Source organism: Phocoena sinus, chromosome 12, assembly GCF_008692025.1.
Source record: "Phocoena sinus isolate mPhoSin1 chromosome 12, mPhoSin1.pri, whole genome shotgun sequence".
Lineage (NCBI taxonomy): Eukaryota > Metazoa > Chordata > Mammalia > Artiodactyla > Phocoenidae > Phocoena > Phocoena sinus.
This window is the reverse complement of record NC_045774.1, coordinates 30,244,933-30,259,394: the sequence shown is the minus strand read 5'-3', so window position 1 is coordinate 30,259,394 and position 14,462 is coordinate 30,244,933. Positions and strand designations below refer to the sequence as shown.

Sequence of the window (14,462 nt, the reverse complement as noted above, 5' to 3'; positions counted from 1 at the left end):
CAAAACCGTGAGAGGATAACTTTGTTGTTTACGCTACCAGTTTGTGATACTTTGTTCCGGCAGCCCTAGCTAACTTATACATCTACGCTTGGATGATTCAGAAACCCAAATTTCTACTGCTCTCTCTTTTTCTAACACTCCAATATTCCCTTTCTCCAATTGCGTGACTTTTTAGCACAATAAGGTAGAACCAGTCATACCGTTGCCAAATGTAAGGTGCAAAGAGTTATCTTTGAAATCTATGATCTCCCTCCCACAGTTGGGCAATCATCCAAATGGCTGAAGGGTTAGAAGCATGATCTTTGAAGTCAATTGGGCTCAAATATCAGTTTCCACATTTACTGGCTGTATGATCTTGGGCAACTCTCTGAGTTTCTTTCCCTGTTAAAGGGGGCTAACACCACACTACCACATGGAATTTCAGTGATTAAGGGAGAAAATATATGATAATAATTTAGCACATAAACTGGCATGTAGAAAGTACTAAACAAAATTACTTATTATCATTATTGTTTCTAAAATAAACTTTAGAATTTATTTTTCATGTGTATTTCAGATACACATTTGTGTACATTATGTAAGTTTTTTTTGATTATGTATGTAATCATTACGTAAGTAATATTATGATCTGCTGGTATGAGAGCGACTCTACCTATTATGTTCTATTTGGTTTGCCTTTCACCTTTGGCAATATCTAAAATGGAGAGGGTGTGACCTTAAAATAGTGAAGTAGGAGAATCTATATTAGAGAATCCTTGAATCATTAGTGTGCCCTTTAACTTTATCCCTGAGATTAGAACCAGTTATATGACTAGGACATCAAAACAAAAATGCAGCTCCAGTTCTAAGAAGGGAAGTTTCAAACTGATAGAAAAAGCATTTATTAAGGTGAAATATTAAGGCCCATGATACCTGAGTCTAAAAGGTATTTAATCATTTTTCCCCTATATAAATACGTTATTTGGCAATGATTATTTTCCCATGTCTTTACCAAATTCTGTGCCCCCTCCTTAAGATTTTTTTGGGGGTGGGTGGGTTAGAAATCTACTTATATGCTTAGCATATTAACTTTTATTAACTTTAGATGAAAAATTTGCTGAAACACTATCACATTTCCTTTCAAAGATACATGTTAAGGTAAAAAAGACAAGGGGGTATCCATGCCTTTGGCCTTACTCTTTTCTTCACTTAGAATAATTTCTTTCCTTCTACCCTTCCTGTTTGAAATCCTTTCTCTTTTTTCTGTTTCTTTTTTTTTTAGACAGTTTCTAACGCTGCCACAGTCTAAAGGCCTTCTCTTACCTTCCCACTTTGTACATCCCCTGAGGCCTTTAGGTATCCTCATCTTTGGCTCAAATCTTAATCCCACCACAAACATGAGAGCAGCAGAAATAAACATTCTCATCTTCATAAACTCTGCAGTATTTTTTAAAATTAATTTATTTATTATCTTCGGCTGCGTTGGGTCTTTGTTGCTGCGCATGGGCTTTCTCTAGTTGCGGCAAGTGGGGACTACTCTTCGTTGTTGCGGTGTGCGGGCTTCTCATTGTGGTGGCTTCTCTTGTTGTGGAGCACGGGCTCTAGGTGCCTGGGCTTCATTAGTTGTGGCACGCAGGCTCAGTAGTTGTGGCTCATGGGCTGTAGAGCACAGGCTCAGTAGTTGTGGCGCACGGGCTTAGTTGCTCCGCGGCATGTGGGATCTTCCCGGACCAGGGCTCGAACCCGTGTCCCCTGCATTGGCAGGGGGATTCTTAACCACTGTGCCACCAGGGAAGCCCCTGCAGTATTTTTTTTTTTTTAAAGCAAAAGTTCAATAGTTAAATGAATAAGTAAAGTGAACAACTTTTTAGGATGAGTCATGGATGGAAAGAAGCAGTTTCAACACTTTTAAAATGAAAACTTAATAGTTAAAAATGAAAGATATTAATTTATTAAAATTCCAGTATATCACTATTCTGGCTAACTCTACCTCACACTCTTACCACGTTACACATTTTTGCCTTCTTCACAGCACTCAAGAATCTAACGTTATCTGTTTGCTCTTGGCTGCTCACTGTATGCACAGTGCTGGCACCTATGAACTGCTTAATTGCTGTCTTGGCGACTTGTCAGAAGAGGAAGACAAAACACTAGAAAAAGGACGGTACTGATTACATTTGGCTGTATTTCATGTATTTGCGTTGCAAGTGCTGGTAGGGGAATGGCCAATGAATGCAAAATTCAGAATGCTGCTTCCCGGGAAAATCAGAGTTAAAACTGACTTCTCAGATTGCACTAACTCCGTCAGTCCTGGAAGGCGAAATTAACGCCGGATTTCTCAAAGACTACGTTTTCATCTCTGTATTTCCAGACCCTGTCCCTACGTATGGTACATTGCAGGTGTTTCAATGCACCTGTTAAATCCCGATTTGGACGGGGTTACGAATCCAGGGGACAACTTAGTGTTAAAAAGAAAAAGAAAACAAACAAACAAACCTTCTTTTAGAACGAACTATATTAGGAAACCGTAACCAACCACCGGGCTGGCCAGAGGTTCCACTTAACTAACAGTCGCCGGGAAAGTGGAATTTGCAATGCGCTCAGAAGTAGCGAGCTTTCGTTTCATGAAAACAGACAGACGCGCGCGCGGGCTAAGACCACCCACAGAATGAAAAATTCATGAACATTCAGAATGACTTAAAATTGAAGGGAGAGAGTGTGCAGCTCAGGGAGGCCCAGTTGGTGGGGTCGATAGGAAATTACAATTATAGTGTCAGAAGGGGTTAAAACTGGTGTTCCGACAGAGCCTGGGCTCCGCGGGACTTACAAGATCGCGCAGACAGGAGAGCTTGGCCCTTCTCGCGCTCCGTAGGACGAGTTCTCTGGGCCTCCGCGGGCCCCGGCTGGGAATGACGTTGGGAGGCTGCCCGCGTTAGTGCCTGTTGTGCGGTCCAATGACTGCCGAACAGAGTCGTGACCGGTCCTGCTAGAAGGCTAGCAGGACCCCTGTCTCAGAGCCACCTCAATCCGGAAACAGAAATTCTCGAGACCGGCACTGCCAGAGCCAGCTCTTGCACGGAAGGGAGTGCACATGCGCCTAGGGGTCCTGGGAAACCCTTAAATACCGTCTTGAGGTTACGTTCGTTCTCTTTCCCTGCCGCCGCGGAACCGCGCGGAGGCCGAGGCGCGGGGTGAGTGGAGGGAATCGAGGGTGGTGTTTACGAAGCGTGGCTCGCTGTTTTTTGTCTGGAATTGACGATGAATAGTTACACTTAAATTGAATCTATTTATCAACCGCTTTTTTGCTTTTTGTGTTGTAGTGCATTCAAGATTCGGCTCCACCCGTAACCCACCGCCATGGCCGAGGAAGGGTGAGCCCAGGGCCCGGGGTGGTGGTGCGGCCCAGGCATGGGCTTCGAGCCGGTAGTGCGGGGCTCTGGGTCGGCCGTGGCGCCTTAAAGCGCGTCTGACCTACCTCGCTGATGACTGCTAAGTGCAAGGCGTTAGATGGTGTGCGGGAACTTATTAATAGCTTAATTTGTTTATTTTTCAGCATTGCTGCTGGAGGTGTAATGGACGTTAATACTGCTCTGCAAGAGGTGCTGAAGACCGCCCTCATCCACGATGGCCTAGCACGTGGAATTCGCGAAGCTGCCAAAGCCTTAGACAAGTACGTGTATCAGTCTCAATACGGTGGGGTGTTGGAACCGGAACAAAACTGCAGCCGAGGGAAGAAAGCGTGAAGTTCATGGTGTTAGCACAGAGGTTCTGAATGGCATCCGTTCTACAGGAAACCTAGGAAAAGGTATCAGAACTCAGGTCTCTAATGACCCACCTAAGGCGTGTGGGTTTGGAATGGGGATGAGCACTTGATTCCTAAAGTGAAACTACAGTGTTTGAATGATGACTTAAAATTGTCGGATACCCCTTCACTCCTTTTATGAGTGAAAACTAATAGTCTGACAAACCTGTAGCTTTTGGGGCTAATTTCACTGTTATTTAGGGGATAGGTGGGAACTTTTATTTAGTACTTCTGCAAATTAAAACCATTATAATCAAGTGGCAGAAACATCTGGTTTTGGTATGAACTTTGTATAGTAGCTGTGGAGACCAATGTGGGTGTGGGATAACTAAATTTACTCAGTGAGGTCTCTGGGTGGGTAACATTGGTAAAACAGCTGTTAACTATTAGAGCTGAACTTAAATGTCGTGAAAGGGTTATTAGGTAAATTTAAGTCTATTCAATTTGGTGTAGGTTGGCCAGTTGAATCCAGTGAAGACAGCACTTGTTGGAAAGTTCCTGATACGAGTCTACTATTTGTACCTTGAAAACACTGCAATATTAAGGGTCTGGGCTAGTAACAGGTAACAACTTAGTAAACTAGTTCCTATATATAACATTTGAAGTTTTAAGAGTTACTGAAGACAGGGTGATTCTGTAGATGAAGTTAAGGAACATATGCCTGGTGGTAGCTACGTCAAACTAAAGTTGTATTCTTCAGTGGCTGCTTATGTTTTGCCAGTGTAGCCAGTGCAAAGATAACTCTTCTAAAGCACAGTAGTGGATTTAGATCTGAATTTTAACATCTACTGTTGGATTTGCATTTCAGGCGCCAAGCCCATCTCTGTGTGCTTGCATCCAACTGTGATGAGCCTATGTATGTCAAGCTGGTGGAGGCCCTTTGTGCTGAGCACCAAATCAACCTGATTAAGGTAAGTTTCTCATTGAATTTGGTTTTTCTGAAAGCGAAAGTAGCTTAATGGAAATTGGGCCAGTTAGGGACATGTGTCCACATAAATGCTATCCATAGTGATTTTTGTCATACCAGAGCAAATTTTGTAACGAGCTCTTTGTTTTCTGCAGCTGTGAAAAGCGTCACAAATTTGGCATTGTTGGATACGATAAAACTAGTTCTAGAGACATTTTTATTCCTGCAGAATTAAATGCTAATTTTATGTTGGTACAGAACAAAAGACAGGTAGGGTGTTGATAGGGGGGTCTTGGTGCTGTGCATGATGACAACTGGCTCCCTCTACTGAACTGATATGAGGAAACTGCCATGTCACCCTCTCTGACTACAGCTACCTTCATATAACGTACTGTGTTACCAATAGCATTAAAGTCTTGGAGTGTGGTGATCTTTGTTTTTATTCCCCCCTGATAGGTTGATGACAACAAGAAACTAGGGGAATGGGTAGGCCTCTGTAAAATTGACAGAGAGGGGAAACCCCGTAAAGTGGTTGGCTGCAGCTGTGTGGTGGTTAAGGTAAGTCGGTACCGGTGTGCGGGGTGAAGGCTGCGCTGGGTAGACGCGCTTCACTGTGAGTTAAGTCAAGAATCTCTTCGAAGCAAAAAATGCGTAATCCTCAGCAAACTTAGAAAAAGCTTTCTGCCTTGCAGAAAAGGGAAATAAGACATAGTTAAGCCAGCCAATGAATCTGCTTACCTGAATGTGTTTCTGCAGAAATTTAGAAAATGCTGGCAATAGGAAAGCCATGTTACGAGCCTTAAAGACATTGAAGTCTTTAAGGTCCCTGAAAATGGCTACAAGACATTTTAATGGTGGGAAGCATTTTCACGAGGCGTGCTGATTTTTTTAAAAGCTTCATTATAACTAGTGCTAACAATTTAGTTGAGTTTCTAAATTAGTAAAATCACATATGTTTTTTTTAGGACTATGGCAAAGAGTCTCAGGCCAAGGATGTCATCGAGGAGTACTTCAAATGCAAGAAATGATCAAATAAAAAAACTAGGCTCTTGTTCCTTATCTCTGGTTTTTTATTTGGGGCAGTAAAGTAAGGTCCCTGTTAATGAAGAACAAAAGATATTCATTGCAAAATAACTGGAAGCATGCTCTGTCGCCTGGTTCTAACTGAAAGCCTTTTCTCCCAACCAGTAAGTAACTTCAGTGTTGGCAAGTAGAAGAGCCCAAGTGAAGATAGGCTTACAGTGAGGTATTGGTGACAGGGTTTCTTGGGTGTGGACATTTATCACGACTATGACCATCCTAGGACCAAGAGAAATGGGTTGAGGCTAGTCAAGTGTGGGTGTCAATAACTTAAAATCCTAAAGCTGGATTGGATTTAGGCTGTGGGACACTAGAAGGTACATGAAGTCCAGGTGCGCTTAATGCACATGCCCGTTAGGGAAGGTCAAGAGTGTCTTATTTACCTAAATATTAGCCACAGAAACAAGATGTGTTTCTATGTATTTCTAGTCCCTCTAAAAATAGTAGGGAGAAGTAATGGTGACCCATGTACTTCAAGCCTGGATCAAGTTGGGTTTGTTTGTGTGAGTACGAAATGTTGAACCAGGTAGGACTAATGGAAGTCTTAAAATTGGAATCCCTCGTAAATTGCCAACTGGGGGTACTTTTGAGTTTCTCTCCCCTGGTTTGCTTGTCCTACTATACAGTTATAGGGCACATGTGAAGGGAAAATGAATTTAGTTTGCTTTTAATTGTGATTTCTTTATATCACTGTCTGCTTAACATTTTGAGTCCCTATGCTGTATTTGGTGCTCTTTGAGTCTGTTGATGCAGTGGAAAAACCATAGTTTTGTTTGATCCTTTATGGGAAATTGTGTAATTCAGGCTAGGGAAAACTGTTGGATTACAGCAAAGTGCATTTTCATATTCACCCCTTTTTGAAATTAGTGCTGGGAAGACTTTTTGAAGCTAATCTGTTTGCTGAATGTTAACTCTGATTTGGGATTACATCAGCATTGGTTTTTCGATATTTCCATATCTGCTGTCAGCTGAGCTACAAAACACACTTAAAGAAATATTCTACCCTTGACCTTATCTTACTGTAGATACTACCTGGCTAAGTCCATTGTTGAAAATTAACTTTCAGTGTGTTTTCTGGCTTCTGTCTGCTAGAATGTTACGGTCACCAAGACACTTACGGTCAAACTAGCTTCTTGATGACCTTTTTCTTTTGCCCTCTTCCTGACTTCTTAGAAAATTTTATTTGTGGTCTACTTTGGCCTTTGCCATGCTGTACCTCAGTCCCTTGTTTATCCCTCTGCCCACCCCTTCTATTGTAATAGTTCCAGAGGTCAGGCTGGTCCTGTTCACTTCTCTAAGGCCAGCCTGGGACGGTTTGCACTTCGTTTGTCTTTTATCAGCACTACACTAATGGTGCACACTAGACAGCACCCTGTGAAAACCTTCAAGTTTGGTGTGCCTCAGTGATTTTATCGTCCCCTTAAGGTCGGTGCTTTTTGTGAGAGGAAGGGGAAGAGCTGTTGACCTGCTAATGTATGCCAAGCTCTGCACCAAGTTTTAACATTTTTTTGTGTTACTTCCTGTCGATTTCCCAAGCCAGAGCCCTCGGATGTCCTCTGCCCCACCTCTGCCTTTTATAGCCTGTAGACTCCAGGTGGCAATGGCCCCAGTTTTTCATCCGCACTGCTCAGTTGCCGTGAAGTGATAATCCTTTTTCTCATGACTAAATCTGTTAGGTCTTTCTGCCTTTGCCTGAAGTACCTTTCTTTTTTGTCTCCCTGGCAGTCTTCAAAACCCAGCTCAAAGGAACATAGCTTTAGCCTTGAAATTGTGACTTGTCTATAGCTTCTATGGGATTCATGAGGGAGGCCATCCATGCAAAGGTGCCAGGGCAGAAGCAGATGTCTTCATTCTCTTACTGGGGAAAATAATAGTTTGAGGGCATCGCTCGTGAGACTCCCCTTTCACTGGGTTGCAAGGAAACCTCCAAGCCAAATCCATTTTCTTTGTTCTTAACTCTTATACTTAAAAAATTTTTGCCTGGTCCTGATTTTATTAAAATTTCTATTACGTGTATTTTTGGTAAACCACTTTAAATTCTTTTAAAAATAATCAGGACATCCATAGAAAAATTGTAAAAAGGCTGTATTAGGTAGGTGTCCATTAAAAACAAGAATTTGTCTATCTTAAACTGGGTTGTTGAGGCAATGAAAACATAGGCAGAGGTGTTATGAACCCTAGAAATGGGGAAACATCTGTCTTACTGAAGACTAGCCCTTGAAATGGAGCTTGAATTTCTTTTTTCTTTATGGATGAGAGTGCAAAAAGTTGGGCTCAAGGAATATGTTAAGCACAGGCAAGCTTTGTGTCTTCCTGCCCTCTTCATAGAGGAGGAAGGAGAGGATATTTAACCAAGGAGGGGAAGTAAGATCACAGTCTTCATTCCAGGCTGAGGGTGGGGCAGGGTGATGGCTCAGTGGGGTAGGGCATTGTCTTCCCAGCTGGGGTCCTCATAAAGCCCAGTCCACAAGGCAATATGGCATTTGCAGGAGTAATTTCTAGCAAGAGCAATGGAGGCATCATGGCTGGGCTATGCAGGTACCCAAGAGATGCCACCAGGCTTCCCCAGCCTCCTAGAGAGAAACTTGGATGAAGTCTGACTCGTTGCCGGTGGCCAGGTGCTGGGGGCAGAGGGGGATGGTCACAGTCAAAATTGAAGAATAATTGTACAGAGGGTGATCAGGTATTTAGGGCTTGGACTACATAAATATTAACACATCAGTGTTCAGAAGGATTGGTGGTACTGGTGCTCCCCAGGCAGAAATCAGTCCTTTTTAAACAACAGTGGCTTACACTTCAAATGGCATAAGCACACCTAAATTAAAACTTTATCATACCACAAGTGAGATGTCTCAGCCAGTTTTTTTACCCAAAACATAACAGGGCCGAGTCTGCTGGTTAAAGTTGCATTACAACCTGGCTTTTGCTTGAAAAGGTTAGAAATGAGGGAGGTGGGTGACCCTAGGAATTATTAAGACCTGCACTAAAGGGGCAATCTTTTAAGCTCTCTTAGTTCGTATGAAACATGCCTTAAGAGTGTTGTTTCTTGACATTTCTTTTGCCCCTTGTTCACTGGCCACTTTCATCACCGCATTCCTAATTTGTTTTCAGTGGCAAATTGGCTTTGGGAACGGGATAAACAAGAGTAGGGAAGTGCTTTTATAGGTAGAAGCTGAGTCTCGGGTTTCCTCTTTGGGAACTAAACTCAGTTATGAAACGTGAAGGTGGAGACTGGTGGTTATTTTGTGGCCCTACCAACCCGGGAGGTTCTGTTAACCTTTCATTTTCTGATAAAGGGTGAGAAAAATTATAAAGCATCAATTTAGTTAACCCATTCATTGACCAATTACAAGTGAAAGAATGGTTATAGCTATAAGTATGCTTACTACAGAACTCGGTAGGACTTGGTTGAAGGAGGGGAACAATTACGTAAAATGTGATACATCTACATAATGGAGTATTATGGTGCCGTAAAAATGGACAGAATGGAAGGTTATTTGTCAGTGTATTAAAGCAATAGTTAAAACATACAGTAAGACCACATTTTGTTAAAAAAAAAAGCACATGCTTTCAGAGAAAAGAGGTTGGAAGGGTATACATTCAGGTTTTTTAATGGTTACTTCTGGAAAGGTGGGTATTTTGGTTTTCCTTTTTTTTTTTCTTTAATATGTATTGCTTTTGTAGTAAGAAAACATTCTTAATTAAAGAAATGAAAGAATCGAACAAGATAGTCTTAGGATTAATTTTAAGTAGCATTAATATAAAACTAAAAATTTTTGTATGTTTTGTGAACATGTGAATTTACTTGTCTAGTAAAATAGCACTTGGATACGACAGGGCAGCTTTAAGAGAGAGTTCAGACCTACCCAGCAGAGGGCAGTAAGAAGCTAGTGTCAGAGGGACCCATCAGTAAAAGAAGTGGAGATAAGCACAGACTATACAGCAGGCTCCCCTTAGGAAAAGATTCTCCTCCCACTCCTTGAAAATTGTTGGGCTTTAGTTTACTATTTCTCGTTGCTCTTGCTCTTTGTCTTGATATTGTAGAATCCACACTCCCCAGCTGGTGAGGTCAATTCAACTTGTGCTTTGGGAGGTTGTCAGTAGAGGTGACTAGTTATTTTATATACAGTTAAGAAATAGAGACTACATATTCCTAGAGGAAAAGGTTTTGCTCTGTGATAGTGGACTGTATGTTCTTGTTAGGCCCCTTTCTCTTCCACTAAATGAGAATTTGTCTGAAGCTACCTGAAGACTAAAAGGTTTCAGAGCAAGCCTGTTCTGGAAAAATGGGCATAATTTGGAGAGCATCAAGGCAACAGCCATACTCTGGAGATTATAATCCACAGTATAACTCCATGGAAGCACTGACTTTGTCCTGTGCTGTAATCTCTGGTGCCTAGAGTAGTGCTTGGTGTAATAGGTACTCTTATTATCTGTTGGATGAATAGATTTGACCTGCCTATTTGTTTAGTCATTTAATTTGTGGGTTTCCTTCTCGGGCTTAAACTCCCCCGCCTCTTTTGACACTTTAATTTCTCATGTTCCTTTTTTTCTGGCAACAAAAGTGAATCTCAAGCTGGGCCTCTTCTAAACTAGAATGGTGCCAAGTTGTCTCAACTTCCCATCCCTCCAGCTCTACTCTAGGGAGCAGGGTAGAGAAACGTATCCTATCACAATATGGGGTACACAGCTCTAAGAGTCTGAAAATTTAAAAGCCAGTATGAGGCTTGGGAACAGTAAAAAGCATGTGAATTCAGGGAAACTTTTTACACTGCAGTAAATTTCTTTCTGAAGCTTGTTTATTGAGACATGCCAACAGCACAGTATTGTATGAGTGATAGGAACTAAACCTTACACAAATGTAGTATTTGGCTTTTTATTTTTCCTTCTTTCAACTCAACTGCTCCCAACTAAAATTTACAAACAGATAAAAAATCCTGTTTGTACCTGGTTGGCTTGTTAGAGAAATATGGGGTAAAAGACCTGTGATATTTCACAGTGCTGCCACCAGGTTAAAAGGAGCAAAATGCACATAAATACGAGAACCGTAAGGGGAAAATCGAGTATTGACATACAGAATGCTGCAAATTAAACATTCTGTCTTTTCTTAGATTTGATGCTTGCATATACTTGGTGAGTTCTGGGGTTCAGCAGATGTTTTGCTAAATAGGTGCATGTTGTGTCTTGCTGGGAGGTATTTACCCACACATACGTCATAAAGTGTTGCAGTTACACCAATTTCAGGAGGGAGTACATGTATAATTTTTAAGCAGAAATAAAACCTTTTCTATCCCCACCCACAAGCTAGGGTTTTGAAATTAAATTATCCAATTCAAAATTTTATATTCCAATTTTCTGTCATGTAAAGAGAAATTTAATTTTCAAGTAAACATGAGAATGGTAATGTGGATGATATTAACATGCATAAGCAAAGTTCAGAGCCCTACGTGGAGAGGAAACAGTTTATGTGAAATGTTTTACATTTTAAAGTAACTTACCAAGGCATAAATATACTTATTACCTTTATTGTTGCCTAGTGTCCTGTGAAGTGAGGCTCATTCGAAGTGTCACAGGTTGCGTTGCTGCCATGTGGAGTCTTGGGTAATAGACTGCAGGGCAGATGGAGGTTTAGCTAACATTCAGTTCCTTTTGGGTGGTAGTAAAAATAAAGCAGGTAAGAAATGAGCTGCTCTTCAAAGAAACTTCTGTGTTTTGGTAAAACTGCTGAGGGTGTTTCTCCCGTCAGAGCCGTATAACAGAGCGCAGCAGATTCTTCAATGAAGCAGAAACCTGCCTGCCTGATAAATCCCAGGACCGTCCAGGGCATAATGACCATTTGCAAGTAAGAGTACAGATTATTTGTGGGAAGTGAAGGCAACATTTTAAAAGCAAGCTGTATTTCTGAGGGGTGGGGGAGAGGAGTGGGGAGGAGGAGAGGGAGACAGGGAGAGAGAAGGAAGGAGGGAGATGGGAGGGGAGGGGAGGGAGGGAGAGAAGACGTGTTCAGTTGCCTATAAACTAGTACAAAGGATTGATTTATTCTACACATTATTTTCTTCAGTTAAAAAAGAAAATGTGAACATTCACCTTTGATTTTGGAAGGTGAGCATTCACTTAACATTATAAATCAGTCGAAAATAAGTATAATTGAGTTGAGTATTAGCTGACCAGTTATCTTTTATTGCATTGGGTAGAACCCCAGTAGTTATTTTCTTTGGTGTCTCAACTGAAATGTTACATTAATCAAGTGAAAGTGCTCGTAATCATTGCCAGTCCCCAGATTTGTACTTGTGTGTTGAAATTTTTTCTCAGCAGCAAAGTAAAATATTTTACCCTACCTATACAGTTTAACTCTTGTCTTCCTAGTAAGGCATTCACATTTAGAAAAATTAACAGCCAGTTTGGATAAGAGATGCAAACTCTTATTTAAGGGAGAATATATATTTAATAAGATTTATATTGCTTTATGTAGAGTAGAAAATAACCAAAGCAAAATCTCCCCAACATATAAACAATATGTAACAAACAAAACCCCTATGTAGCGTTGAGTGGAAGAGCATGTAAACTGTTCCTTTAACCCTATAATTCTGATTTCTTGATTTCTGCTTTGATACTTTGATAATGAAAGGTAAACCGTTGTGCAAAGAAATACAGCTATTTCTTTTAACATTTTGCTCTCCTATGCGATTCCCAAACTGCTTCATGTTTTTGGTTTTGTTTTTGCCCGCACCACGGGGCATGGAGAGCTTCCCTGACCAGGGGTCGAACCCACGCCCCTGTCCTTCAACGTGCTTCATGTTTTTTGTTTTCTGTTTTTTTTTCTTAAATTAATTTTTGGCTGCGTTGGGTCTTTATTGCTGTACACGGGCTTTCTCGTTGCAGTGAGTGTGGGCTTCTCATTGTGGTGGCTTCTGTTGCAGAGCGCGGGCTCTAGGAGCGTGGGCTTCAGTAATTGTGGCTTGCAGGCTCTAGAGTACAAGTTCAGTAGTTGTGGCGCACGGGCTTAGTTGCTCCATGGCATGTGGGATCTTCCCGGACCAGGGCTCGAACCTGTGTCCCCTGCATTGGCAGGTGTATTCTTAATCACTGTGCTGCCAGGGAAGCCCAACCTGCTTCATGTTTGATTTTAGTCCTTGGAAGAGGCCCTACCAGGAAGGGGCTCTTAATGTAATTCTGGGCTCTGTGTAAAAAAAAAAGTATATTTCTATAATATCTACATGATTACTTCTCAAACTTAGTTTATTGCTAAATGATACAAAATTTAGGGAATTAAAACGATTACAGTCTTCTACTTAATAACACAAGTGATATTCTTTAATACTGTCATCTAAAGTAATCATTAATCATGATTGTGGTAAATTACTTTCTAGAGTTAGTAGTATCATTACTAGTTGTGTTATTTTCTAGAAGTAACTGTGGCCTGACCAAAATGTGGCCTTGCTACTTTCTTGCTGTGTTTCTGGAGATGCTCTCTCTTACTCAGACAGAATTGGGCTGGGAGTTTAGGCCTGAAGTGATGAGTCTCCCATTGCAGACTCTGCTTGCAGTTACAATCTGAACTTTTCAGTTGGAAGGACCTGAAAAATGATCTCATTTGGTTCCCTCATTTTCCCGCTGAGAAGACAGAGCCTCTACACCCCAGGATATGCTCCAAGCAGACTTGGACATGTGGGTAAACTGATTATAGGATTTGTCATTTTGTTGAAGATTAAAATATTCTATATTTAATATATGTGGAAGGAATATACTTTGTAAATTGATATGGGTGTATTGGTGAAGAATATCAGGGATGAGAACTTAAACGTACTATGAGTCCAGAAACACTTTTTTTTTTTTTTTTTTTTTTGTTACGCGGGCCTCTCACAGCCGCGGCCCCTCCCGCTGCGGAGCACAGGCTCCGGACGCGCAGGCCCAGCGGCCATGGCTCATGGGCCCAGCCGCTCCGCGGTACGTGGGATCCTCCCGGACCGGACTGGGGCACGAACTCACACCCCCTGTATCGGCAGGCGGACCCCCAACCACTGCGCCACCAGGGAAGCCCCAGAAACACTTTTTAGTGCATGAAAAATAAGCTAACAAGGGCAATTTATTGGCTTCTACAAGAGGTGTGTACAGATGTGGAAGAATGTTTATACAAAGCCAAAATAGACAAGCATCATCTCCCACAGGTCATTTGCACTGTGCACTTTGAGTTTGTGCAGTGTTTTCCTGATCTGTACTTGTCCCATTAATTTAGGCCACCAACAGTGATGTAGAGCGATGAAGTTTCCAGAACTAGGGATCTACCACGGAACCCTTGTTGGGCCCCTAATACACAGGTGAACTAGCAGATCCGAGGATGTGTCTTTAAAGAGAAGGGAAGACAAGGGGAGGCATTTGTCCATAAGAGCGTGATTTGAAGAAAACCTGTCTCAAAGTGAATAATGAGTGTATTTTACAAAAGATTGCAGCTAGTTCTTTGCCTTGCCATTAAAGTTAATAAATTAATGTTAATTTTCAGAAGCAGTTATAAATAACTTTAAAAAGGAGTATCATTATCTATAGTTGGTTGGTAGGGGAATTGGCCTTAAAAATAATCCTGGATTAGGTGTCCATTCTATAGTGTTGGCAGAGAAGAACCTGCTTCTTAAAGGTCTCTTTAAGATGAATGAGCATAAGATGCAGATTCTCTTCCTAGACTACAGTGCAGTTCCT

The 14,462-nt window shown here is 41.5% G+C and overlaps 1 protein-coding gene, 3 non-coding genes and 1 pseudogene across 4 annotated transcripts; all 5 read left to right on the top strand.

The window, feature by feature from the left end:
- The first annotated feature begins 3,079 nt into the window (after window positions 1-3,079).
- Window positions 3,080-5,747, top strand: LOC116763370 (40S ribosomal protein S12). The gene is made up of 6 exons (XM_032650963.1): window positions 3,080-3,170; window positions 3,300-3,350; window positions 3,533-3,649; window positions 4,590-4,692; window positions 5,145-5,246; window positions 5,654-5,747. Exons 2-6 carry the CDS (start codon window positions 3,337-3,339, stop codon window positions 5,714-5,716), a joined length of 399 nt encoding a protein of 132 aa, XP_032506854.1. The 5' UTR covers window positions 3,080-3,170; window positions 3,300-3,336; the 3' UTR covers window positions 5,717-5,747.
- LOC116763842 lies at window positions 3,874-3,947 on the top strand. The gene has a single exon (XR_004352654.1). It is a non-coding gene; the product is annotated as a small nucleolar RNA SNORD101 (small nucleolar RNA).
- LOC116763851 lies at window positions 4,986-5,062 on the top strand. The gene has a single exon (XR_004352662.1). It is a non-coding gene; the product is annotated as a small nucleolar RNA SNORD100 (small nucleolar RNA).
- LOC116763850 lies at window positions 5,403-5,532 on the top strand. Its single transcript, XR_004352661.1, has one exon. It is a non-coding gene; the product is annotated as a small nucleolar RNA SNORA33 (small nucleolar RNA).
- Window positions 5,748-5,852: 105 nt separating the features above from the next.
- The window catches only part of LOC116763368, a 106,037-nt pseudogene continuing 97,427 nt past the window's right edge, over window positions 5,853-14,462 (top strand).